The 26,217-nt window shown below is 46.0% G+C and overlaps 3 protein-coding genes across 6 annotated transcripts; 1 reads left to right on the plus strand and 2 right to left on the minus strand.

Annotated features, from left to right (window-relative positions):
• The first annotated feature begins 232 nt into the window (after window positions 1–232).
• Window positions 233–1,961, plus strand: LOC109780952 (myricetin 3-O-rhamnoside 1,2-glucosyltransferase UGT709G2). The gene has a single exon (XM_020339534.3). The coding sequence runs from the start codon at window positions 278–280 to the stop codon at window positions 1,745–1,747; it is 1,470 nt and encodes a 489-aa protein (XP_020195123.1). The 5' UTR covers window positions 233–277; the 3' UTR covers window positions 1,748–1,961.
• A 1,538-nt stretch (window positions 1,962–3,499) lies between these two features.
• LOC109780941 (uncharacterized) lies at window positions 3,500–7,613 on the minus strand. 4 transcript variants are annotated; one of them, XM_073498421.1, is made up of 3 exons: window positions 6,453–7,613; window positions 5,855–6,201; window positions 3,500–5,751 (listed from the first exon to the last, which is right to left on the minus strand). In XM_073498421.1, the coding sequence occupies exons 1-2, from the start codon at window positions 7,195–7,197 to the stop codon at window positions 6,161–6,163; spliced, it is 786 nt and encodes a 261-aa protein (XP_073354522.1). In that variant the 5' UTR covers window positions 7,198–7,613; the 3' UTR covers window positions 3,500–5,751; window positions 5,855–6,160. The 4 variants fall into 4 exon arrangements, with proteins under 4 accessions (XP_073354522.1, XP_073354521.1, XP_073354520.1 ...); XM_073498420.1 differs by having other exon boundaries at window positions 3,500–4,200; window positions 5,606–6,201; XM_073498419.1 differs by having other exon boundaries at window positions 3,500–4,200; window positions 4,905–6,201.
• Window positions 7,614–10,941: 3,328 nt separating this feature from the next.
• On the minus strand, window positions 10,942–12,714 carry LOC109780942 (uncharacterized). The gene is made up of 2 exons (XM_040391214.3): window positions 11,490–12,714; window positions 10,942–11,243 (listed from the first exon to the last, which is right to left on the minus strand). The coding sequence occupies exons 1-2, from the start codon at window positions 12,649–12,651 to the stop codon at window positions 11,212–11,214; spliced, it is 1,194 nt and encodes a 397-aa protein (XP_040247148.1). The 5' UTR covers window positions 12,652–12,714; the 3' UTR covers window positions 10,942–11,211.
• Between the last annotated feature and the right edge of the window lie 13,503 nt (window positions 12,715–26,217).

The raw sequence follows: 26,217 nt of genomic DNA on the forward strand, positions 1-26,217 counted from the left end.
AAAGCAATCGATATGGGAAAATAGGAGATACTATGACATATGACCGCCACGGTCAAAATATTTTATTAGAAACGTTGAGTTAAACGTATAAACGTATCAGTTAATTGCATGTATAGTAGGAAGCAGACAAGCCAAATCAGTGAGTAAATTGCCGGACGGCGACGGCGACGGCGATGCGTCCCGCCGCGATCATATATAAACCGCTAGCTTAGATAGCTGCATGCTCACCCGGCCGGCGGAGACGACATTAGCTAGAAGAGCTCGCTGGCTGAGGGAGATGGCGGCGCACGTGCTGGCCTTCCCGTGGCCGCTGCAAGGCCACATCAACCCCATGCTCCACCTCGCCTCCGCCCTCCTCGACGCCGGCCTCCGCGTCACCTTCCTCCACACCGAGCACAACCTCCGCCGCTTCACCCGAGTGCCGCCTCATCACCCACGCCTCCGCCTGGCGTCCATCCCCGACGGCCTCCCCGACCACCATCCCCGCTCCGTGGGCGGCCTCATGGAGCTCGTGGAGTCCATGCGCACGGCGGGCAGCGCAGCGTACCGCGCCCTGCTGCTGCGGATGATGGACTCGGACGACGACGACGCGGTGACGTGCGTCATCACCGACGGCGTGATGCCGTTCGCCGTCAGCGTCGCCGAGGAGCTCGGCGTCCCAGCGCTCGCGTTCCGCACGGAGAGCGCGTGCGGTTTCCTCGCGTATCTGTCCGTGCCCAGGCTCCTGGAGCTCGGCGAGAAGCCCGTCCCTTCCGACGAGCTGGTGCGCGGCGTCCCCGGGATGGAGGGGTTCCTACGGCGCCGAGACCTTCCGCGTGTAGTGCCACTGCCACTGCCACCTGGACCTGGAAATGGCGACCCCGTTCCCGTGCTGCTGACCATCGCCGATACCGCCGCTCGCTGCGGCGAGTCACGGGCGCTGATACTCAACACCGCCGCGTCCATGGAGGGGCCGGCGCTCTCGCGGATTGCGCCGCACGTGCGCGACGTCTTTGCCGTCGGCCCCCTCCACGCCAGGCCAGCCGCCAGACACGCCGCAGAACACGTGAGCAGGAGCAGCGACGACATGAGCTTGTCGGCGTGGCTGGACGGCCACGAGGACCGGTCGGTGGTGTACGTGAACCTAGGGAGCCTCACTATCGTCTCGAGCGAGCAGCTGGCCGAGTTCCTCCACGGCCTCGTGGCCGCCGGCTACGCCTTCCTGGCCGTGTTCCGGCAGGACATGCTCCACCAAATGGCTGCCGCTGCCGCTAGCGCTAGCAAGGCCTCCGTGGCCCTCCGGGAAGCGGTGGAGGCGGTGGCAGGAGCCGGCAGCGAGAGGGCGCTGGTGGTGGAGTGGGCGCTGCAGCGGGACGCGCACCACGTGCTGCGGCACCGCGCGGTGGGGTGCTTCCTGACGCACGGCGGGTGGAACTCGACGCTGGAGGCCGCCGTGGAGGGCGTGCCGGCGGTGTGCTGGCCCTTCTTCGCCGACCAGCAGACCAACAGCCGCTTCGTGGGGGCCGTGTGGAGGACGGGGCTGGACATGAAGGACGTGTGCCAAAGGGCCGTGGTGGAGAGGATGGTGAGGGAGGCCATGGAGTCCCCTGAGATCCGGGCGTCGGCCCAGTCCATGTCACGGCAGCTCAGGCTGGACGTCGCCCACGGGGGCTCGTCGTCGTCCGAGTTGGAGCGCCTCGTCGGCCTCATCACCGAGCTCAGCCTCAGCGCCGTGAAAATTCCATCGCCTGCTCCCGCTCTCACTTGATTTATATATATGCTGATTTGCTGCAGTTTGCTGTAATAAGATTAAGAGGTCGTGCATGTACTGTTTTTCCTTTTTAAGTTCGACCACCGGTACTGTCTGTGGTGTGTATTTGATGTCGTGTGCTGCTACATACGTAATTTGCAATTGCAGGACTGTTGAGTGGATGATGGGAGAGGCTAATTCGCGCTCGCGCGTTGGCGCGATCGATTTCCGACCCGCCGTTGTCTTCTGGATTAGGAAAGTGTACAGCTTCTTTGTGTTTCGCTTGATTAGGAAATTAATGTAAGAGTGTTTAGATTACTGAAATAGTGATCTAAACACTTTTATATTAGTTTATAGAGGGAGTATATTTAAAGTGCTACGTGTCAGTTCACGGAAACTACGCCCCCCACCCCACCCTTAAAATCAGGGGGGGGAGAGATTATATGTTGATTACAGGGTGGGTCCAGCACGTTTAAAAGGGAAAGTAAAAATTTGGAAAGAAATAAAACAAGCTGTTGGAAACTGATCTGTTGAGCGTTGCGACGCGCGCGTGCGAAGGAGTCATTTCGGTGGATGATCTGGTATTGTTGTAATAATAATCTGTTCTTTCTAAAGATGTGAGGCCATCATCTTCCAGCCGGCCCAAGGTGGCAGCAAGCAGGCCTTGAGCGCCCCAGATGGGCTGCCAGGTCATCCAGGCGCTGGGAGAAGCTACCTGTGTCCAGAACGATTTACTGGTCGCTGGGAGAAGCAAGAAGCTACGTTAGAAGCTGGCAGCAAGAAGTTTTGAAGAAGCTAGGAAGTTTCAGAACAGGCCCATAGCACTATATGTTACATTGTTGCATCATGTAGATTGCTTTGATCACCCAACTTCTGTAAGCAAAGCTACATAGGCGGAAATGGATCATGTAGATTGCTTTGATAACCCAGCTTTTGATAACTAAGAAATGTAATTAACTGTTTTGACGCTTCTGCAGAATAAAACCATACAATAAATGAATAGGAAAACCGATCGTAGTTGTACACACAAAAACATTTGGGGGAAGAACTTTGTAAGGTGACTATTGTTCCATTTTCCATCTAATGAGTAATTTCTCAAGAAAGAGCATCATCTTTCTCCCAACAAAAATGAAAAAAGGTAAAAAAAAAAAAAGACACTGCATTAGCTTTCAAGAAACACGAACAAATGAAAGAAAAAAAAACATGCAATAAGAAGAAAATCAACTTCCTCGCTCTCCATAAACCTTTTGAGTTCCCTACTGAAAATTCAAAGGACCACAATAAATCACTGGAAAGTAGCATTTCACTGTGATTATCTTTTTTTCTCAAGGATTTCTGCACACCTATCCCAGGTTACACTTCTTTGCTGATGGTTTGTTCTTGGCTAAAGTTGGTTGTTGAATCTGAACTATTGCATGAAAGATAAAGCAGTCTCACTTTGAGTTGAACAACTCCTTCCAGATCTATGGTCAAGCTAGTCATAAGACGGGACACTAAAAAAAAGTCGAGAAAAGTAAATCAGTAAAGGAACAATAAATGTATGTGAACAGTGAAGAAGGGGTTAGTGCTTTTAAGCACCATACCAAGATCCTTGCTGCACACAACAAACAAATTTTTACTTTTATCAATTCCAAAATGCTTTTGAGATTTTGTACACCACATAATTTTGGATCACATTTTTTATCAGGTATTGGTGCATAATGGTACCAGGAGGAAGCTACTTAAAAGAAACGTGAAATGCAAACACTAGTGTAAGCCCTAAATGACTAATTTCAAGCTTAATATCTTACCCTTGCTATAGACAGAATTAATTCCCAACAACAGTCACATCACGTCATAGGCTAAGGGAACTCCAACCAACAAATTGCGAGCAAGAAATTTCAATTTGACATCAAAGATTAAAAAAAGGATGGTTCGTGCTCTCGTTTTTATCTCATGGACCGGTGCTACTCACGGATCCTGTTTGTAGCCTCAAGATTTAACCATGGAGATAATTTCTTCAACCAAATTCAATGTTGACCTGATAAATGAAATGGTATCTTCAAGCAACAGGAATTACATTCGCTGAGGTCTTGAAATCTTCCAATCAAGTTGCTGCATTTGAACAGTCATGATTCGCCGCTGCTTCCTTTCCATCAGCGTTCAGAACCTTGGTACAGCCATCCAACACCAGAGGGATCCCCAGGGTGATGTCCTCGTCGTGGGCAGTAGCGCCACTGACTTGTTGGTCGGTTGTGTGCTCTTTGAGCTATGCATATCTATCCCCTCTCACTAACAATGAGGGAGCGGAGGTACATGGAAGTGGTCCAGAGCCAAAGTCTTGATAGTGCCAAGCCACGTCGATGTCCAGGTGTCGCCTCGAAACTCAAGACAGGCCAGTATTGTCGAAGATGGGCCATCAGAAAAAAAAGATGTATGCCACTGTCATCAGAACCAAATGTCATCGCTATCCACGTTGAGAGCCGCCAGTCCTGTCAGGTAACGATCCACATTAGCTGCATACCATAAGTGAACAACCTCTTTTGGAATCAAGATTCTCATTTAGTCTGGATGAAAATACAGGAACTACAGGAATTCCTTTTTTTTTTTACTTTGCTCAGCTGCCAAGCCTGCCAATTAAGTTCAGAATATATATCTTTAGCATGAATTGTGACGACTAGTAGCAATGAATTAACAATGTGCTTTCAAGATTGCAAATCTTGGCAAGATGCCACATACTGTTCCAGATTTTCTGGGCAAGATTGTAAAGAAAGTTTTGTCCATCTTTTTCTATTGACGGGGACACGATGTGCTAATCGTATATCGTGCCTGAGACAAAATCCGTGACATATGAACCTTTCCTATTATTTTGAAATGTTGGAATCACCTTTGTGGATTATAAACTAGCATATGAATTCTTTGTAAATCTTTTGTTATTTGGTAACTGTAGGAAAGCCTAATACTGGATCTAAAAATTTGCCATGATCCTCACATGTTAAGATACTATCTTAGTAATAACCTTCGATTGCTCAGTGAACTCTATACCCGCTATAAAGTATATGGAGGAACGATTAGGCAGTTAAATGCAGAATTCTGTAAATACTGAATCTTTCATGTGCAATTAAAAGCATAGGAAGCTACTATGTGAAAATAGATGAATGCCAGCATCTGGAGTCCCAGCCACATAACAGATTACCATGTTAAGCTTCAGAATGTATCCCGTTGAGTTGAGTCCAGCACATAGTGGTTAGGACCATATTCCACACCCCTAATGAACCATTACTATTGCCTAAAAGCACGTATCGTATCGAGTCCCACAATTTGATATGGAGAACAAAAAACTGCAGAAGAACAATGCCCACATAATATGTGTCACCATGGTGGGGTGGGATCAATCATCACCATGAATAGCTAATTTACTAGAGTGGCATATTGCTCTTCAACATACTCAACCAACATAACAAGCAATTCTCCAGCAATGTGAAAATTATAAATTCCAAATATATTATCCCCCTGTAAAGAAAACAGATTACCAACCACTAAACACCCACACATGAAGAAAATATTAAAGAGAGAAGAGGAGGCAACTCATTTGCCCATGAAGAATGAACAGAGTTAATTAGGTACCAGGCATTTGGAACAGAGCCTTGCTTCCTCCATAAATATAGGTCAAGAATGCACATAGAAATGTGTGTTGATGCTTTTGAGTGAAAGATCTTGTCTAAGAAATAAGGAAACTCTGAACCCAGTATGGAATATAATAAACCAAAACAATGGCCATGAACACTGTAGCCTAGCAGAATATAACAAAACATATACATCTTCATCTCATTGCATTGCAGTCTACTGTTATATCCACCGTAGGCAAAAAATATGCAACAAATAGCAGCCTAATACCTAACAGATTTGTGGAGCAACTGTAGCAGTAAAACCTCTGAGATCTTCATGCAACTCAGATCCAGCCATACTGTCAGTTCCCTCAACTTACAGCTCAATATTTCAGTTTACATGCTACACTCTTCACTCTTTAGTAACATTGCTTGCTGGATATAAAAAAGAAACTGCATGTTATACTCTTTACTCTTCAGTAACATCAGCACTTGACCTCTAGCACTAATCAAATTCATAAAATTAATTAAGGCATACCAGTGAGCCAGCATGCAGAAATCATCGTCATCCCTGTTTTGGCTCAAAGCTACGAGAGCAAACTGTAGAGTTTTTACAATGGCAAGACAAAGCTAGTGTCCGTGGTACATTTTCAAGCTAATTAAAAAACACCATTAACGCGGGGACAATCTCGAGCTTGCTGACAAAATCCAACAACACTATGAGAAAACAAGCACCACTGCATTAAAGCAGTTACCGAATACTGACACCGATCACAAGAGCCATGTCGCCTTCAAATAGTCATTTCTCATGTTGATGAGAATGAACTCCTGCCCTTAAGCATATTCAACCATATGTTGTCAATGCCTTGCAGGGCCTCACCATTTCTGCAAACATGGATTTATCAGTGCGATTGCAAAAAGGAGAAGATATGGTACTATATAAAATTGCACTCATAGGTACGCAAAAGCATAATTAGGTGTAAAATTCGAGTGTAGATAGCACCACGAAAATCATAGATCAAAAATAACTTCGCATCTGACCAAACATTCAATGCTTTAAATTTTTTCCACCAACTGGTATATTCAATATTTAAGAACTGTTCCATATCACAAAAGAAAAGGACATATAGATATACCTTGTCGATTGTAGAAGCTCATGTATGGAATCAAAGAGCGGAAATTTTCTCTCTTCCATAGCTTCTTCCACCGTAGTGTCTTCAAATTAATCTCGTAGATGCCAAGATCTGTGGTCACGAAAATGATATCATGGCCTTCCACAGACCCAATAACGCTAATTCTTTTCTTGGGATTTTGAATGGGGAGAAGTTCCTTGAGACTGATGACTTTACGCCGAGTCCATAACGCAACTCCGTCGGAACCCATCTGTCTTGACCATAGGTAGAGGGTTAACCCACCCAAGTGTGCCAACCCCAAGCTGCCATCCTCCATTGCCATGAGGATAGCGGGCCAGAAAATGGCCGGCCTCGTAAGCGGCGCATCAATCAGTGATAAGCAATTAGAGCTCAAGTCATACTTGAGAATCCCTACACGCTCATCATCATACGTAAGCCTGAAGTGAAGTGCGTTGTCAATGAGGACAGGAGGCAGTGAATCAATGAATGGATCGGTCATAACAAGATGAAGAGCAGAGCACGGCTTGCTCCATCCATCAAAATGAGAATCAGAGCACGGCTCGCTCCACTTGTTGGTCACCGGCGAAGACACGCAAGCGTGTGCAACACAATCACCATCATCCTCATTCATGTCCAGGTTGATGACGACAACCCGGAAGGGGCCCTCATGACACGCACGGTGGTCACAGCCCCTCACAGCGCAGAGCACCGCGGCGCCGACATAGCTGACGGGCGCCTCCAGCTTCATCCGGGCCTGTCATGGGGTCCCAAACGACGAGCCCCGTGTAGTTCCCGAGGAGGACGCGGCCATGGCGGCAGTCCCACGGAGTGTACTCACGGTCCCAGCCATCGGCGGCAGGAACGAGCGCGCCGAATTTGGCGGTGGGGACGAAGTTTGCCACGGGGTCATCCTCCTTGGGGCCGCCGAAAAAGAGCCAGTTGTAGAGGAATCCCAGCATCGGGGGAGCTCCATGGAAGTCGCGGTAGAGGCCGCGGAAGCGAGCGCCGGAGAGGAGGCCGAGCGAGGCGCGCACCAGGTGCTCGGGCTCGTCCGGTGGGACGCGGAGGAAGATCTCCTCGAGAAGCTCGTCCGGCAGCGTCGGCAGCGGCGGCGGCGGCATGGTCCGTGGCGGCGGCGAGGGTTTCGGGTGGAGAATATTTTTGGGCTGCTGCGCTGCGTTGTGTGCTGCTCAGTTTTCTCCGATCGGCCTCTCCTTTGGGCTTTGGGCTTTGGGCTTTCAGATTTCAACATACGTCGTACTGAGCAAGCAGCAACATTTTTCTTTGTTTAGGCTTTGGGCTTTCAGATTTCAACATTTTTCAGGCCCAAAGTAGCAACATTTCAAAAAACAAAACCTAAAAAAAACAACATTTCAAAAATAATAATTAAAAAGGCGAGTAGCAACATGGGCGCTACGCCACCCATCCAACTGCTTGAAACTTGAAATCACGGTTTCTCAAAGAAGGACAATCAATTTTATGTTTTTACATGTCATCTTTTTATTCTAGGTTTTCAAAATCATGTTTTGTGTTTCCCTAGATTTTGTTATTTTGCTTCAGGGGTTTTGATTTAAATATTCAATATCATGTTTTTTTTAGAACCGGGTGTTACCCCTTTCCATTGCATAGAACGGAAATACAACCAGTTCCAACAGAAAAGTCAGGAGAAGGGAAAGAGGTAGAGCGAGTTCCAGCACTACCAGGAAACCCACCACACTCGCTCGCCACCGAAACGAGTGTTATGGGGCGAAAACCTGAGTAGCACAAAATGAAGTCTAGCCTATTACACTTTCTAGAAGATCAATCTAGAACAAACACAGTAGCATGCCAGCGGAAGAGAACCAACTCCTCCGGGCAGAAGCAAAAGAAAGCAGACACCTCTCCATGGTAGCCATCTCCCCACCGAGAGCGTCACGAAGCATCAGGAACCTTGGATCGGTTGCTTGGCAACATCACACATCTTCATCAGCTGCATCGTACTAGTCCTGACCATCTCGGCTCCCGTACGTAACTCCCTGGCGGCGTCTCCCTGTTGTAAACCTGTCCAGTAAAGCAGAAAAGAGCACAGAGAAAACACAATCTCAAAAGGAGTCTTGATTTGTTTCTTTCCAAAAGTAGCCCGATTTCGTGCCAACCAGATGGCCCAACAAGCGGCTGCTAAGCCCACCGTGTAGAATGTTTTCTTCACAGGAAGAAACTTGTGACACCAAACAAAATATTGCCAGTAGTTCTTCAATATCATGTATAGATCTTTGATCATTTAGTTTGCCTAGATATATAAAAAAACCTCGGTTTTTAGTTAATGGTTACATAATCATAATTGTATTAAGGATATTTTTTGAGTACTCAAACTATGACTTATATTTTTGTAACATATGTAGCATATGGTACCGACGGAGGGGGCGGCTTGGGGAGTGTACGACGGCAAGGTGGCGTGCCACGACCATGGGTGGCATTCAAGGGAGGTTCCTTAGGGCTGGAAGAAGACGGTTCAAGGAGGAAGAAGCCTCTTGAGCACTTCAATTTTCACCAAAATGATTCATGCCGATTCGGCTGAACACACAATGTTTTACAACTGCACGAGACAGTCATTGATAATTTTAGAGTCATGGTCCCATTTTTCAATTTCGCCGTGATGGTATTGATGACAACAATTGTACTTTCATTTGAAAAAAATAATCATCGCCCCCTCTGATGTTATACACGCAACAACATAAATGGCCATCCCCCTTGATTTGCAAAAGCATGAGAGAGTCGTGATAATTGCAGTGTCACGGTCCCTTTACCAATTTTGTTGTGGCGATATGATAACATTTGTACTTCCATTTGACGTCGTCCAATACTCAACACCAAATTTATTTATTTCAAAAGCTCATAATTTCTACAAAAGCCTATATAACTCATAAAAAGAAAAAAAATCCAAATACAATTGATTATCAGCCACTATATATGTTTTTGTTCCGTGGACCATTGTCAAAATCTAAGCTTGGTCCCACACATTTTTACGGGTTCATCAAATGTAAAAAACCGTCTGGATTTTGGGTGGTGACATTTATATAAATGGGGAAAATAAGGAAAATAAAGTAAAACATGGGGGAATAAATATTTCGAAATAAGCCTCTACGTTATTAAAATTAATAATTTTCTAGAAAAAAAAACGTTGGGCAAAAAAGAACTCACAATTGATACTAAAGTTACAGATATTGAGAGCCAATTACATGGAGGTGGAGGCATATCTGAATGACTCTGTAGAATACTGCAAAGACTGAGTATGAGAAGAGTTTTTGAGTAGGTTACATGTGGTGCTCTGCCGTTTGGTTCTCAATTCTCATGCCTATGATTGATTGATAGACAAGGAAGACTCCAGTCGACTGTATACTTCTTTCGTTGCATGTCCGGTGTAGCATGTTATTCTTCACCAGGTACAGGTTCAAACTGTTTTCTGTTGTCCACTAGGAGGTGGCATTGTTTGCCTTGCAAGAGACTTATAACGTGCAGCCCTTTCAGGAGGCCAAACATTATTTATTTATTCATTCATTTGAACAGAAGGATGCTTCCGGGCTATTCAAACACGTTTTACATCAAGGACTTTGAAGTTCTTGCGAACAAAGTTGCTCGGCCTGAGCTCAAGTGAACTACTTAGTACAATAGGCAGAGGGGGATACATACAATAGACAGCCTTTTCAAAGAGTCTTTAGCACAATTATGTGCCATGGATTAGAACGGAGGCCACCTCAAGCTGCAGCTCTAGCTAATGTTTGATTGTCTATCTGTTAGTTTTGCAACCTCTGTTGCAAAGAGAAGAGCTTTTGCCTCTGCACTAAGAGGAGAGCTGACAGCAGCACAACTTGCCATGCTCATCCTCTTCTCTGCAAATGCTGATTGCAATGCCTACATCAGGTTGCAGAGAGGAATTTTTCCAGGAGCATTGCAATCTACTACCTCCGTTCCTTAATATAAGACGTTTTGGCAGTTCAATTGAACTGCCCAAATTTCTTATATTTAGAAACAGAGGAAGTGCTATTATGTCCACTGTAGGCAAAAATATGAACCAAGTACCTGACAGTTTTGTGGACCTGCTAAAGCAATGAAAACATGTATAAGATCTTCAGGCAGCCATGCAGCCCCATATCCTCTAGTCCCCTAAAATTACGGCTCAAGATTCAGTTTGCATTCTATGCACTTAGCAACATTTGATTAAAAAAAAAACTGCATGAACATCAGAACTTCACAGGTAGCACTAATCCTTTTTAGGGTGACATGTAGCACTAATTAGACCCACATGATGAATTAGGATACATCAGCAGACCAGCAAGCAGAAACCATCATTATATAATTTCTTGATGACAGAAACACTAACTCTGGATATACTCTCTTCATCTGCTCAGCAATGGTACATCCTTTGAGATGAGTTTAAAGAATGGATCAGAATTGGGAGAGCAAACAGTACAGTTTTTTAAATGGTAAGACTAAGCTATACTGCCTATAGAAAAAACAGAGCACATATGTGATGCTGCAAGAAAATTAGAGGTTCATTACAAGATAACACATTCACCCGCTTACGAATGCCAACCACACAGGGACATTATCAAAGCTTAGTGGCAAAAGCTTACAACAATACGAGAAAACAAGCACCACTGCACCCAAATCAGCTCCTAAATAGTGACATAATTCATCAAAAGACCCTCGCCGCCTCCAATTTGGTCGTCTTTCTTGTTGCTGAGAGTGTCCGCCTACCCTAAGCATACTCAACCATACATTGTCAATGCGCCGCATCACTGGGAATCACTCTTTCTGCAAGAGTAAATTTGTCAGTGTGATTTCAAAAAGGATACGACATGATCTTATATAAATTGCCAATTAGTAAGCATAATTAGTTGTAATTACATAGCACTCAAAATTTTGCTCGGGCACATTCAAATATAACTTTCAATCTCATATGGCATTCAATGTTTTGTTTGCTCCACTGACTATATATGAAGTATCACTTAAGAGTTGTTCCTGAATCACAAATGAGAGGAGATATATATACAAATATACCTTGTGGATTGTAGAAACTCATGTACGGAATCAAATCACAAAGCTTTTCTCTCTTCTGTAGCTTCTTCCACCGTAATGTCTTGAGACTAATCTCATAGATGTGAAGGCCCATGGTCACGAAAATGATATCACTGCCCTCCACAGATCCAATCAGTCTAAATCTCTTATTGGGATTTTGAATGGGCAGAAGGTTATCAAGATTGATGACAGAACGTTGAGCCCATGACGCAATTTTGTCGGAACCCCTCTGTCTTGACCACAAGTGGAGGGTAAACTTGTCCACATGTGCAAACCCCAAACTGTTATAGTCCATCGCCATGAGGATAGTGGCATTGAGAAGGACAGATCCCGCCAACGGCGCATCGATCAGCGATAAGCAGTTAGATCCCAAGTCATACTTGAGAATTGCTATGTGATCATCTTCCTGAGACATAAACTTGAAGTAAAGTGCGCCTTGGACGAAGACAGGGGGCATTTCGGCCCAAAATGAGTTAGACCCAAGATGAAGACGAGAGCACGGCTCGCTCCATTCATCATAATGAGAATAATGGCATGGCTTGCTCCAATCACCCGTCACCGGCGAGGACACGCACGCGCTTGCGAAAAATTCGCCATCTTTAATCTTGTCCACGCCGACGAAGGCCACCTGGAAGGGGCCCGCGTGGCACGCACGGTGGTCACAGCCGGCCACGGCGCAGAGCACCGCCGCCCCATAGCCATGGGCGCCGCCCACCAGGAAGGGCGGGTCCAGCTCCCTCCGGCGGCCCGTCATGGGGTCCCAGACGACGAGCGGGACGGGCTGGTAGGTCTCGTTGCCGAGGAGGACGCGGCCATGGCGGCAGTCCCGCGCGGCGTAGCGCCAGTCCCCCCAGGTGTCGCCCGGAATGCGCACGCGGAATTTCGTGGTGGGGATGAAGTGCGGGATGTTGTCTTCCACCTCGTCGACGGAGTTGGAGCGCCGGGAAGACAGGATGCCCAGCATTGGGGGAGCTCCATGGAAGTCGCGGTAACGAGGACGGAAGCGAGGGGCGGAGAGGAGGCCGAGCCAGACCTTGCTGACGAGGGAGGCGCGCAGGAGGTGCTCCGGCTCGTCCGGCGGGAGGCGGAAGAAGACCTCCTCGAGGAGCTCGTCCGGCAGCGCCGATGCCGGCGGCGGCGGCATGGTGGGTCGGTGCGGCGAGGGTTTCCGATGGGGAAATTTTGGAGCTGGTGCGGCGCTGGGGAATCCGACCGCTATATGGGTTTCACACTTGAGCGATGAATATCCAACCGCTATAGAGCTAAGGAGACAAAGTTGGACTCCAAAAACAGCCAGAGGCCACAAATAGTTCTTTCCATTTCGAAGAAACATTTCCAAGTAGTAAAGTGCTCATCAAATTAACCCTCAAAAAAAGTTGCAGCACATTGTCCCTCTTCCGAAGATATAAGGTCATGTCAATATCCATGTCATGACCGTAAATATCTCACAAAATGGATGGAGAGGAGGTGGGCAGATGGTCCTTGGAGAGGAGAGGATGCAGTGAGAGTTGTAGGTGTTGGCCGGAGGCTTTGGTGGGTTGAGGTCGGCAGTACGACGAGCTCATCATGATGACGGAGAGGAGGAGCTTGGCGTTAGGGACAACGCGAGTTAGGCGGGAGGACGAGCTTGCCATGACGGTGGGACAAGGAGCTGGCATCTTTGGCGGTGTGCTTTGTTTTGTTCATGTTTCTCTCCTCGTTTTTTCTACCACAGGTGTCCTCTGGTCCTAAAATTTGGCTGCGTGGAGTTCAGGCCCACTCCGTTCGTGGAGTCAGAGGAGCTAATGGTCGGAGTTTTCCTTAACACGCCCTATACCATTAGTATACCACATTTTCTTAGCACATACTGTAGGAGTTTTCCAAAATTTTCTCTATTTACTCATATCCGAGGAGGGTTTTTTCTACAACCCGGACATTTCAGGCGTTGGCATTTTTTCAACCGCTGCGGACCGGAGAATGTTTCTGCAGGCTGCGGAGGCTCCCGTTTTTCACACTGTTCCCCTCTTCTCCCTGCAGCAGCAAACAGCACCTGACGACACTAGTAGCCAGTACAAGTTCAGTTCACAAGGCCAACATGCAGAAGCCATCATATGCACTACTCTGATTATTTCTATAAATTTTTGAGAAACTAATAAATAGTTAAGGGTTCATTACCAAAATGATACGTAAACACATGACAGCAAATATATATAGTCATGCTGGATTTCGAAGTAACTTCAGACAATAGTTCATTTTCCTGTGTTCTAAACCGCACAGCATCGTGCATGATGGCGGCGTCTGCGACGTCGTTTCTCTGTTGGGAGCATCGTGCGAGGAGACTGAGTTTCCTGTTGGCGCTCCTCCGGTGTTTGTCGTGGCCCTGACCGCTCACCTCCGGCGCTATGTATGGTCGTCGCGGATGAATCCAAAGGAAGCTGGAGTTGCTTTTCTTCGGAGGTGTTCGGCGTCGATCAAGACGCGGCGAGGTGTTTTGGTTTTGGGCAAGTTTTTCCGTGTTGTAGTTGTGTTGCTGTGTGTGGCTGTCCTGAGGATAGCCGGATGTGATGTTGTGCTACGCTCGTCAGCGAGTGGTAGATGTCATGTACTAATTTTCTCTCCTTTTATAAAACTATGGTACGCAATTTGCGTACCCTCGAAAAAAAAAACCGCACAGCAGTGACCACAATAGTACAAGTGCAGAACCAAAGTAGAAGTTCACATTCTAGTGCAGAAATTGTCCAATTGGCCGAGCTGACAAGAGCATAATGACAAACTGAAACCCTCAATAGAGCATCTCCAGCCGTTGGCCCCCCAGGCGGCTCGAAAAATCGCCGCCTGGGGGTGAACCGGCGGTAAAATCGGCCTGGGGCGATGGGGTTCCCAGCCGACGCCCCAGGGTCGGCCCCAGGCGCCTGTTTAATTTTTTTGAACATTTATTTGACTAAAATTCGGCGAACGGGACAAATATTCGGCGAAACATTGCATTACTTCAGCGAATTGAAATAGTTTTTTACATAAATAAAAGACTTAAAAAAACGCGACTACAGGCCGAATAAGCCGCTGAGAGAGGCGAAGTCGCTACCGTAGCCGCCGTTGCCGCAGTTGTCCTCGTCGTCCTTCTCCTCCTTCACGCGGCCGCCCCTGCTGGACCCCTGCCCGGCGTCGCCCTGGCGGACCGGTGGTGGTGGCGCGTCATCGTCGTTGTCGTCGAGGACGTCGACGCCTCCCTCGTCCCGGCCACGGTGCCGAGCGGCGAACCGCTCGTAGGCGAGGCGCTGGCGCTCCAGCTACGTCCGCGCCCAGTCGTCGCGCGCCCACTTCAAGGCCGCCGCGTCGTCGAGCTCCTCCTTGACGCCGCCGGCGAGCCCTGGCTCCGGCTTCACGACGGCGAGCCCCGGCTCCGTCTTCACGGCGGCGAGCCCCGGCTCCGTCTTCGGTTTGACATAGCGCGGAGGAGCCGAGGAGGAATCGCGCCCGCCGCCCTCGTTGATGACGATGCCGACGCTGCGGGTGCGCCGGCCGAGCGGCGTCTCCGCTGCGGGCTCGGCCTTGACGCCGAACACCGCCGGCGAGCCGGAGGAGTGGGAAGAGGAGCGGGAGGAGTGAGAGGAGGAAGACGAGGAGGAGCCGAACCTCCTAGGCATCCATTGCCCGGCGCTCTGGTGGGGGACCGGGGCGGCGGCCGCGGCAGGTTATGCCAGCGGCGGGTCATTGCCGCCCTCGAGGTATTGGAGTACCTCATGGAGCATGCGGCCGGGGGCGCCCCACCATAGGCGGCGCCCCTCGCTGTTCTTGATGCCCCCCACCACCGGCGCCCCATTGGTGGACGCCAGCCGCTACGCCTGCCGGCGCTGGAAGTAGGCCGCCCACGACGTGTGGTTGTCGGCGACGTACTGTGGGAGGGCGCGCTGCTCCAGCGTCAGCGACGCCCGCACGCGGTCGACCTCGGCGACGAAGAGGTCGGGGCGCGCATTGACGTCGGGCACCGGGGGAATGGGGACTCCACCGGCGCTGAGTCTCCACCCCGTCGGCCCGGCGCGCATGTCCGGTGGCGCCGGGATGTTCGCCTCGAAGAAGAGATAGGCCTCCTGAAGGAAATATGCCCTAGAGGCAATAATAAAGTTGTTATTTATATTTTCTTATATCATGATAAATGTTTATTATTCATGCTAGAATTGTATTAACCGGAAACTTAGTACATGTGTGAATATATAGACAAACAGAGTGTCACTAGTATGCCTCTACTTGACTAGCTCGTTAACCAAAGATGGTTAAGTTTCCTAGCCATGGACAAAATTTGTCATTTGATGAACGGGATCACATCATTAGAGAATGATGTGATTGACTTGACCCATCCATTAGCTTAGCACTATGATCGTTTAGTTTATTGCTATTGCTTTCTTCATGACTTATACATGTTCCTATGACTATGAGATTATGCAACTCCCGAATACCGGAGGAACACTTAGTGTGCTATCAAACGTCACAACGTAACTGGGTGATTATAAAGATGCTCTACAGGTGTATCCATTGGTGTTTGTTGAGTTGGCATAGATCGAGATTAGGATTTGTCACTCCAATTGTCGGAGAGGTATCTCTGGGCCCTTTCGGTAATGCACATCACTATAAGCCTTGCAAGCAATGTGACTAATGAGTTAGTTACGGGATGATGCATTACGGAACGAGTAAAGAGACTTACCGGTAACGAGATTAAACTAGGTATGATGATACTGACGATCGAATCTCGGGCAAGTAACATACCGATGACAAAAGGAACAACGTATGTTGTTATGCGGTTTGACCGATAAAGATCTTCGTAGAATATGTAGGAACCAATATGAGCATGCAGGTTCCGCTATTGGTTATTGACCGAACACTAGTGCAGAACCGGGCTTTAGCGCCGGTTCGTAAGGGCCTTTAGTGCCGGTTCTACAACCGGCACTAAAGAGTGGGGACTAAAGCCCCCTCCCCCTTTACTACCGGTTCGGCACGAACCGGCGCTAAAGTGCCACCACGTGGCACGAGCCAGGCCCGGGTGTGGGTAGACCATTAGTACCGGTTGGTAACACCAACCGGTACTAAATGTTTGGGGGGGGGGGGTTGGTTTTATTTTTTATTTTTCCTTTAATTTTGTGTTTTCCATTTAGTTCTTTTTTGTTTGCTGGTATTTTACGATACTACATATTGTACAAGTTATGCATATATATAAATAGATTTTCTCATAGAACCGATCATATATATATATATCATCGAATGTCTCACAACCACCATTAATTATTCACACATACACATGTATATATATACAATTTCTCCTACATGTTGCCTTGGTGCCTTCGGAGCATGATGACAAGTGGTTCATGGGGGCGGTAGCGGGTAATAGTATTCTCCTTTGGGATCTATGACCTGGTCGAGCAAAAATCCCGCTATTTCCTCTTGAAGTGCTAGTATGCACTCCGTTGGTAGGAGCTGCTCCCGCACCTCTCTGAACAGTTAAGAAGGAGATCAATATGCATGTGTATTAGTTGTGTGACTAGATATCAATAATGGTGTAAAAATTTATGAATAATGTTCTGACAAACGTAGCTAGTCCTGTCTTTGAGATCTGTCCTTTCAGACGCCATCATGCGAATGTTCTCGCAAACGTAGTATGCACACATATCAGTCCCCGGCACCTGCTTCAGGGACTTTACGAGAATAGAATTTAATCAGATAATGATTAATCAAGCATGCTAATTAATTAATGGTATTGAAACAAGAATTAAAGAGATGGTAGCTAGCTGGCTAGTACTACTTAATTACTTACCTTGGGTCGCCACCAATACAGCTTTTTTTTTCAGTTGCCTGGAGTCACCTTGATGAACTTTGCCCAAGCCCTGACCGGCAGCAAAGAAAATGAATAAAGGGGTTATTAAATAGTTGATATTAGGAAATGACGAACTAATTAAATAGGCCGAGATATAGTTAATAATGATTGAAATTACCTGTCGTGTATCCCCTTCAAGATGGCGAAGTCACTTTCTTCCTTAAGTAGTGAGTCCAGTACTTCAACTGTTCCTTTATCAACTTTAATGACTAACAAGATCTAGTGGTAACTGCATGCGCACGTGTTTGCATGTCTTAATTAAGCGGGCATGTGCACAACACTAATCAACTACCCTAAACCCTATACACTTAATTCTTAACATCTAGCTAGCTAGTAAGCAAAAACAGAATTTATAATACAAGACAGTGTGACTCACAGGAAGCTGTAAGGAAGTAGTATATTTTCATTGGTATTGAGGCACTTGAAGAACTCTAGCATGCTTTCCTCTAAACTTGCTCGACAACATGGAATATTCCATGTGTGTTAATTAACGATATTTGGGTCAATGAACCCAATGCCATAGCGTCCAGATTTTTTTATTCCATACATGTTCATCCTGCATAATACCACAGAAAACAATATAGTGAGGATAATTACAGGTAATGATTCATCAAAATGATCACTACAGCTAGCTTGAGACTTAAATTATAGAAAGAAATCACTTACAGACAATAGCAACTGACGAGAGATTTGTCGAGTGCGTCTTGATTGTATAACTGAAATAGTTCTGAATACTCAACGGACAGAGATTTCTCATGGAAGTAATGCTCCTCCTTGACATTCACCATGAGGAACTCTCGATTGGAAATCTTGGTAATGTTCATGTACCACTGATGCAATTAAATCATTCTCGTTGGGAGGTTCTTGACCTCCTCGGGCTCGACCAAAGGTTGGCCTCGGACATATTTCCGTTTTATTTCCTCCTCTCTAAGCGGAGACATGGGCTCGATCTCGAGGAGTTGTCCAACACTGATATTGAGCATTTTAGCATGGCTTATATGCTCCTCGGTTATTACCAGATTGTTCAGCTGGGGAACGGCTTGCCCACAATAATATAGGGCGTGCGTACTCTCATGTGTTGTTGGCACAACAAGCGGGGGGATCGATTGCGCCGCCTGTTCTCCCAGCTGGGGAACGGTTTTCCCACATTTTTTGCCAGCTGCTTGTTGGCTCGAGCTCGAGCTCGCTTCCTTCTGTAGTCGTGCTCGATGTGCCTTCCTGATTTGGCGCTCATAGTCTGAGTCAACAGGCTTGGGAGCCGGTGGTCTAGCCATACGAATGAAGTGGTCAATCTTTTCCTCAGGCACTTTCTCCCTTGGCGGCGGTGCCGGTTTCGGTCCAAAATGGGCGTCCACTTGGGCCTTCACTATGGCTTCGTTTTGCTCCTCGGTCATGTCGTAAGGCCTCTGAGGAAGAGGAGCGAGGCTTGGACCATATTTATATCGCTTGCCTCCGCCTGTACCTCCTGTACTACCTCGACTCGTACCGCTACGCACCATAGCTGCGGCGTGTCTCTTCCCCGATTGCTGAGGCGGCGGAGACGGCTGACGTGGCTGAGTTGGAGTAGGAGTCTGCTCACGCATTGGTGGACTTGGAGGAGCGGGAGTCTGCTGACACGGTGGCGGACTTCAAGGAGGAGTCGGCTCACGCGTTCGTGGACTTGGAGGAGCGGGAGTCTGCTGACACGGTGGCGGACTTCGAGCAGGAGTCGGCTCACGCGTTCGTGGACTTGGAGGAGTGGGAGTCTGCTGACTCGGTGGAGGACTTCGAGGGGGAGTCGGCTGACGTGGTGTCGGTGGCCTTCGAAAGATGATGCAACCCTTTCTCCATAGGATGATACGATGTATGGCCTCTCCCAGTGTGTGCTCGTCGTCACCTCGAGGAATGTCAAGCTCTAGCCCCGAATATTGGTCCACCACCTCATCAACCAAGACACGAGCATAGCCCGCTGGAATTGGGTTGCAATGGAAGGTTGCTTCGGGGGTATTAGTAAAAGCAACGGCGTCCGCCACCTTCATGGATATGTTCTTCATTTTGAAGTGTAGCTCACAGTTAGTGTTCTCCATGATGTCATCCACAGGGTATCTATCCAGCAGTGTGTCGCCCGGGGCGGAACCAACGCAGCTTCTCGGCATGGATGCGACGGTGCTATCCAATGCTGGATCATCCGCTAGCTGCTGCTGCTGCTGAGACCCCCTTTCCTGGCTAAGTGAGTCGATCTGCTGCTGCTGCCGCTCGAATTTGAGTGCCAAGTCCGCGTGCCTTGCTTCTAGGCCTTGAAGGCATTCTGCTTCCTGCTTCCTCTGCTCCTCCTCCAGCTTCCTCTTCTTCTCCTCCTCTATCTTCCTTCTCCCACGGCTCCTGTAGTCGTCGTTCCAGTCCGAAAAGCCCTCATACCAGGGAATAACGCCCTTGCCTCGTGTTCTTCCCGGGTGTTCAGGATTTCCAAGGGCGCGCGTAAGCTCGTCGTTCTCTCTGTTGGGCGTGAACACCCCCTTTTGAGCATCTTCTATTCCGCCAAGTAACTTTTGTTCGGCTCCTTTTAGACTTGCCTTCGTCGAAACCTCGCCTGTCTTCGGGTCCAACGCCCCCTCATGTGCATAGAACCAAGTTCTGCACCTGGGGGGGCTGATGACCCACAAGTATAGGGGATCTATCGTAGTCCTTTCGATAAGTAAGAGTGTCGAACCCAACGAGGAGCAGAAGGAAATGATAAGCTGTTTTTAGCAAGGTATTCTTTGCAAGTACTGAAATTATAGGTAACTGATAGTTTTGTGATAAGATAATTTGTAACAGGTAACAAGTAACAAAAGTAAATAAAGTGCAGGAAGATGGGCCAATCCTTTTTGTAGCAAAGGACAAGCCTGGACAAACTCTTATATAGAGAAAAGCGCTCCCGAGGACACATGGGAATTATCGTCAAGCTAGTTTTCATCACGTTCATATGATTCGCGTTCGGTACTTTGATAATTTGATATGTGGGTGGACCGGTGCTTGGGTGCTGTCCTTACTTGGACAAGCATCCCACTTATGATTAACTCCTATTGCAAGCATCCGCAACTACAAAAGAAGTATTAAGGTAAACCTAACCATAGCATAAAACATATGGATCCAAATCAGCCCCTTACGAAGCAACGCATAAACTAGGGTTTAAGCTTCTGTCTCTCTAGCAACCCATCATCTACTTATTACTTCCCAATGCCTTCCTATAGGCCCAAATAATGGTGAAGTGTCATGTAGTCGACGTTCACATAACACCACTAGAGGAGAGACAACATACATCTCATCAAAATATCGAACGAATACCAAATTCACATGACTACTAATAGCAAGACTTCTCCCATGTCCTCAGGAACAAACGTAACTACTCACAAAGCATATTCATGTTCATAATCAGAGGAGTATTAATATGCATATAGGATCTGAACATATGATCTTCCACCAAATAAACCAACTAGCATCAACTACAAGGAGTAATCAACACTACTAGCAACCTACAGGTACCAATCTCAGACTTAGAGACAAGAATTGGATACAAGATATGAACTAGGGTTTGAGAGGAGCTGGTGAAAATGTTGATGGAGATTGGCCCCCTCCCAATGAGAGGAGCGTTGGTGATGACGATGGCGATGATTTCCCCCTCCCGGAGGGAAGTGTCCCCGGCAGAACAGCTCCGCCAGAGCCCTAGATTGGTTCCGCCAAGGTTCCGCCTCGTGGCGGCGGAGTCTCGTCCCGAAAGCTTGCATATTATTTTTCCTCGGACGAAAGACTTCATATAGCAGAAGATGGGCACCGGAGGGCCACCAGGGGGCCCACGAGGCGGGAGGGCGTGCCCAGGGGGGTAGGGCGCCCCCCTCGTGCCCAGGGGGGTAGGGCGCCCCCCTTGTGCCCAGGGGGGTAGGGCGCCCCCCTCGTGCCCAGGGTGTGGGTCCCCTTTGGTATTTTCTTCGCTCAGGATTTTTTATTATTTCCAAAAATAACTTTCGTTGAGTTTCTGGACTTTTGGAGCTGTGCAGAATAGGTCTCTAATATTTGCTCCTTTTCTAGCCCAGAATTCCAGCTGCCGGCATTCTCCCTCTTTATGTAAACCTTGTAAAATAAGAGAGAATAGGCATAAGTATTGTGACATAATGTGTAATAACATCCCATAATGCAATAAATATCAATATAAAAGCATGATGCAAAATGGATGTATCAACTCCCCCAAGCTTAGACCTCGCTTGTCCTCAAGCGGAAGCCGATAACGATAAATATGTCCACATGTTTAGAGGTAGAGGTGTCGATAAAATAAAATACGGACATGAGGGCATCATGATCATTCTTATAACAGCAATATATATGGATATTGTCATATGATTTCTTATGCTCAAGTAATAATCTATTCACAATGTCAAGTATGAATCAGAAACTTCATTGAGAACTAACAAACTATAATCTCAGTCATTGAGGCAATTGCAATTTATCATAACATCAGAAAGAGTCTATATAAGATCTTTTCAGCAAGTCCACATACTCAACTATCATTTAGTCTTTCACAATTGCTGACACTCACGCAATACTTGTGGTTACAGAGTTTTAGTCGGACACAGAGAAAGATAGGGGCTTATAGTTTCGCCTCCCAACCTTTTACCTCAAGGGTAATGTCAACAATAATAGTTCATGCTAACTTACATCCAATTAGATATATATATATATCAGGATCTTTCCAACACAATGTGCTTGCCAAAGGATAAAATGTAAAAAGGGAAAGGTGAAGATCACCATGACTCTTGCATAAGGGTAAGAGATAAAGGTAAAAGATAGGCCCTTCGCAGAGGGAAGCAGAGGTTGTCATGCGCTTTCATGGTTGGATGCACGAAATCTTAATGCAAAAGAACGTCATTTATAGTGCCACTTGTGATGTGGACCTTTATTTTGCAGTCCGTCGCTTTTATTTCTTCCACATTTATATTGCCACTTGTGATGTGGACTCTCATGGCAAAACTGGGTTTAAGGGTATTGGAAGCACAAGTAGTATCTCTACTTAGTGCAAAGAATTTGGCTAGCATGAGGGGGAAAGGCAAGCTCAACATGTTGGATGATCCATGACAATATACTTTATCTCAGATATAAGAAAACATAACCCATTACGTTGTCTTGTCCAACGTCAACTCTTTAGCATGTCATACTTTAATGAGTGCTCACAATCATAAAAGATGTCCAAGATAGTATATTTATATGTGAAACCTCTCTTTCTTTATTACTTCCTATTAATTGCAACGATGACCAAAACTACGTTTGTCAACTCTCAACAATTTTTAACCATCATACTCTTTCTATGTGAAGTCATTACTCTCCATAAGATCAATATGATCTCTTTGTTTCTTTTTATTCTTTCTCTTATCTTTTATTCCCTCAAGATCCTAGCAAAATAATCAAGCCCTTGACTCAACACTAATCTTTATTATATAGCTCACGGACTCGATTACATAAAGGGATCATAAAGCAAAGCTCAAAACTAAATCATACCAAAAAACTTTACTACTAGATCAAGATATTACTAAAAGGATCAAACTAAGAAAACGGTAAAGATAGAGATGTGATGGTGATACGATACCGGGGCACCTCCCCCAAGCTTGGCAGTTGCCAAGGGGAGTGCCCATACCCATGTGATTATATCTCCTTTGCTGGTGAAGAAGATGGTGGAGTTGTTGATGATGTGGGCTTGTCGTCCATCTTCCAAGGCATAGGCTCACCATCATAGAAGGATGATCGAGTCTCCGGGATCCTCAAATCTGCAGCCAAACTCATCCTCTTGAATCTATATTCATACTCACAATTTTGGTTTTGCAGGTCATAGATTTGGGCTTGGAGGTGCTCGATCTTCTCGTGAAGCTTGAAGATGGTCTCCCCAATGTTCTTGGCATCCAGCTTGTGGTTGTTGGTGAACTCTGCGATCATCATGTGGTTGGCGTTGAGTTCATGTTCCACCATCCCCTGGCACATGAAAACTTGTTGCTCCATTGCTTCGAGCCTCGTCTCCACGCTTCCGGTCCTCCTTGGTCCCTCAACATCGCGGATGTGCAGCAACCCATCACGCATCTCAATGGTTTGAGGGTGTTGCAGCACCTCCGCGAGGTAAGGGTTGATGACCTTCTCGAAGAACTTGTCCTTGGGGGCGCTTGCAGACGTCATGATGATCTAGATCTGTCAGAAAAACAGCTCGAAACGAAAACAGAGGATACTTGCGTGATACGGTGGTCAAAACATTCCAAAACGGAGAAAATTTGCCGTTAGAACTGTTTTGGAGTCGGTTTACTTACTGTACCACGTACCTATTCCTTTTCGGAGTCTCAAACGTTCTGGAAAGTGTCCTTTATGTATTCCTCCGGGGTCACGGTTTCAATAACGTTAGTTTCAACATTTATAGGATTACCTGAGATATAATGTTTGATTCTTTGACCGTTCACCACCTTTGGATTTGTGCCTTCGAAATTGTTGATTTTTATAGCATCGGAACGATAGACCTCCTCGATAACGTAAGGACCTTCCCATTTAGAGAGAAGTTTTCCTGCAAAAAATCTTAAATGAGAGTTGTATAGCAATACATAATCACCTACATTAAACTCACGCTTTTGTATCCTTTTGTCATGCCATCTTTTAACTTTTTCTTTAAACAACTTGGCATTCTCATAGGCTTGGGTTCTCCATTCATCAAGTGAGCTAATGTCAAATAACCTCTTCTCACCGGCAAGTTTGAAATCATAGTTGAGCTCTTTAATGGCCCAATATGCCTTATGTTCTAGTTCGAGAGGTAAGTGACATGCTTTTCCATAAACCATTTTATACAGAGACATACCCATAGGATTTTTATATGCAGTTCTATAGGCCCATAATGCATCATCAAGTTTCTTGGACCAATTCTTTCTAGATCTATTAACAGTCTTTTGCAAAATTAATTTAAGCTCTCTATTGCTCAATTCTACTTGACCACTAGACTGTGGGTGATAAGGGGATGCAATTCTATGATTAACATCATACTTAGCAAGCATTTTACGGAAAGCACCATGAATAAAATGTGAACCACCATCAGTCATTGAATATCTAGGGACTCCAAACCTTAGAAAAATAACTTCTTTAAGCATCTTAATAGAGGTGCTATGATCAACACTACTAGTTGGAATAGCTTCTACCCACTTAGTAACGTAATCACCAGCAACTAAAATATGTGTATATCCATTAGAGGCAGGAAACGGTCCCATATAATCAAAGGCCCAAACATCAAATGGTTCAATAACAAGTGAAAAATTCATAGGCATTTCTTGACGTCTACTAATATTACCAATTCTTTGACATTCATCACAAGATAAGACAAACTTACGAGCATCCTTGAAGAGAGTAGGCCAATAAAAACTGGATTGCAATACCTTATGCGCAGTTCTGTCTCGAGTGTGGTGTCCTCCATAAGCTTCGGAGTGACACTTGCGTAGGATCTGTTCCTGTTCATGCTCAGGTACACAACGTCTAATAACACCATCTAATCCTTCTTTATAAAGATGTGGGTCATCCCAAAAGTAATGTCTCAAATCATAGAAAAACTTTTTCTTTTGCTGGTATGTGAAACTAGGTGGTATAAATTTAGCAACAATGTAATTAGCATAATCAGCATACCATGGAGCAGTACGAGAAGCATTTATGACATTTAATTGTTCATCAGGAAAGCTATCATCAATAGGTAGTGGGTCATCAAGAACATTCTCTAACCTAGACAAGTTGTCTGCAACGGGGTTCTCAGCTCCCTTTCTATCAATAATATGCAAATCAAATTCTTGTAGTAGAAGAACCCATCTAATAAGTCTAGGTTTAGCATCTTTCTTTTCCATAAGATATTTAATAGCAGCATGATCAGTGTGAATAGTTACTTTAGAATCAACAATATAAGGTCTGAACTTATCACAAGCAAATACAACTGCTAAGAATTCCTTTTCAGTGGTAGCATAATTTCTCTGAGCACTGCCTAGAGTTTTACTAGCATATTGAATAACATTTAATTTCTTATCAACTCTTTGTCCTAGAACAACACCTACAGCATAATCACTAGCATCACACATAATTTCAAAGGGTAAATTCCAATCAGGTGGCTGAACGATAGGTGCAGAGATTAATGCTTTCTTAAGTATTTCAAATGCTTCTACACAATCATCATCAAAGACAAAAGGTATATCTTTTTGTAAGAGATTAGTCAGAGGCCGAGAAATTTTTGAGAAGTCCTTAATGAACCTCCTATAAAAACCGGCATGACCAAGGAAACTTCTTATACCTTTGATGTCCTTGGGACATGGCATCTTTTCGATAGCATCAACTTTAGCTTTATCAACTTCAATACCTCTTTCAGAAATTTTATGCCCCAAAACAATGCCTTCATTAACCATAAAGTGGCACTTCTCCCAATTCAAGACAAGATTAGTTTCTTCACATCTCTGCAAAACTCGATCAAGGTTGCTCAAGCAATCATCAAAAGAGGATCCATAAACGGAGAAATCGTCCATGAAAACCTCACAAATCTTTTCACAAAAATCAGAGAATATAGCCATCATGCATCTTTGAAAGGTAGCAGGTGCATTACATAAACCAAAAGGCATACGTCTATAAGCAAAAGTACCGAAAGGGCAAGTAAAAGTGGTCTTTGCTTGATCATCAGCTGACACAGGTATTTGAGAGAAACCAGAATAGCCATCTAGAAAGCAAAAATGTGTATGTTTGGATAATCTTTCTAGCATTTGATCAATAAAAGGTAAGGGGTAATGATCTTTTTAGTAGCCTTACTTAATTTGCGGAAATCAATTACCATCCTATAACCTGTAATAATTCTTTGTGGGATCAATTCAT

This window comes from Aegilops tauschii, chromosome 5, assembly GCF_002575655.3.
Source record: "Aegilops tauschii subsp. strangulata cultivar AL8/78 chromosome 5, Aet v6.0, whole genome shotgun sequence".
NCBI lineage: Eukaryota > Viridiplantae > Streptophyta > Magnoliopsida > Poales > Poaceae > Aegilops > Aegilops tauschii.

What these genes read in the sequence shown, in the direction of transcription:
- LOC109780952 (XM_020339534.3), top strand. Translation starts at nt 278, where the DNA reads ATGGCGGCGCACGTGCTGGCCTTCCCGTGGCCGCTGCAAGGCCACATC.
- LOC109780941 (XM_073498421.1), bottom strand. Translation starts at nt 7,197, where the DNA reads ATGAAGCTGGAGGCGCCCGTCAGCTATGTCGGCGCCGCGGTGCTCTGC. An exon ending in GAGCTTCTACAATCGACAAG is followed by an intron (nt 6,202 to 6,452) that starts GTATATCTATAT and finishes CCATGTTTGCAG; the next exon opens with AAATGGTGAGGCCCTGCAAG.
- LOC109780942 (XM_040391214.3), bottom strand. Translation starts at nt 12,651, where the DNA reads ATGCCGCCGCCGCCGGCATCGGCGCTGCCGGACGAGCTCCTCGAGGAG. An exon ending in GAGTTTCTACAATCCACAAG is followed by an intron (nt 11,244 to 11,489) that starts GTATATTTGTAT and finishes TTACTCTTGCAG; the next exon opens with AAAGAGTGATTCCCAGTGAT.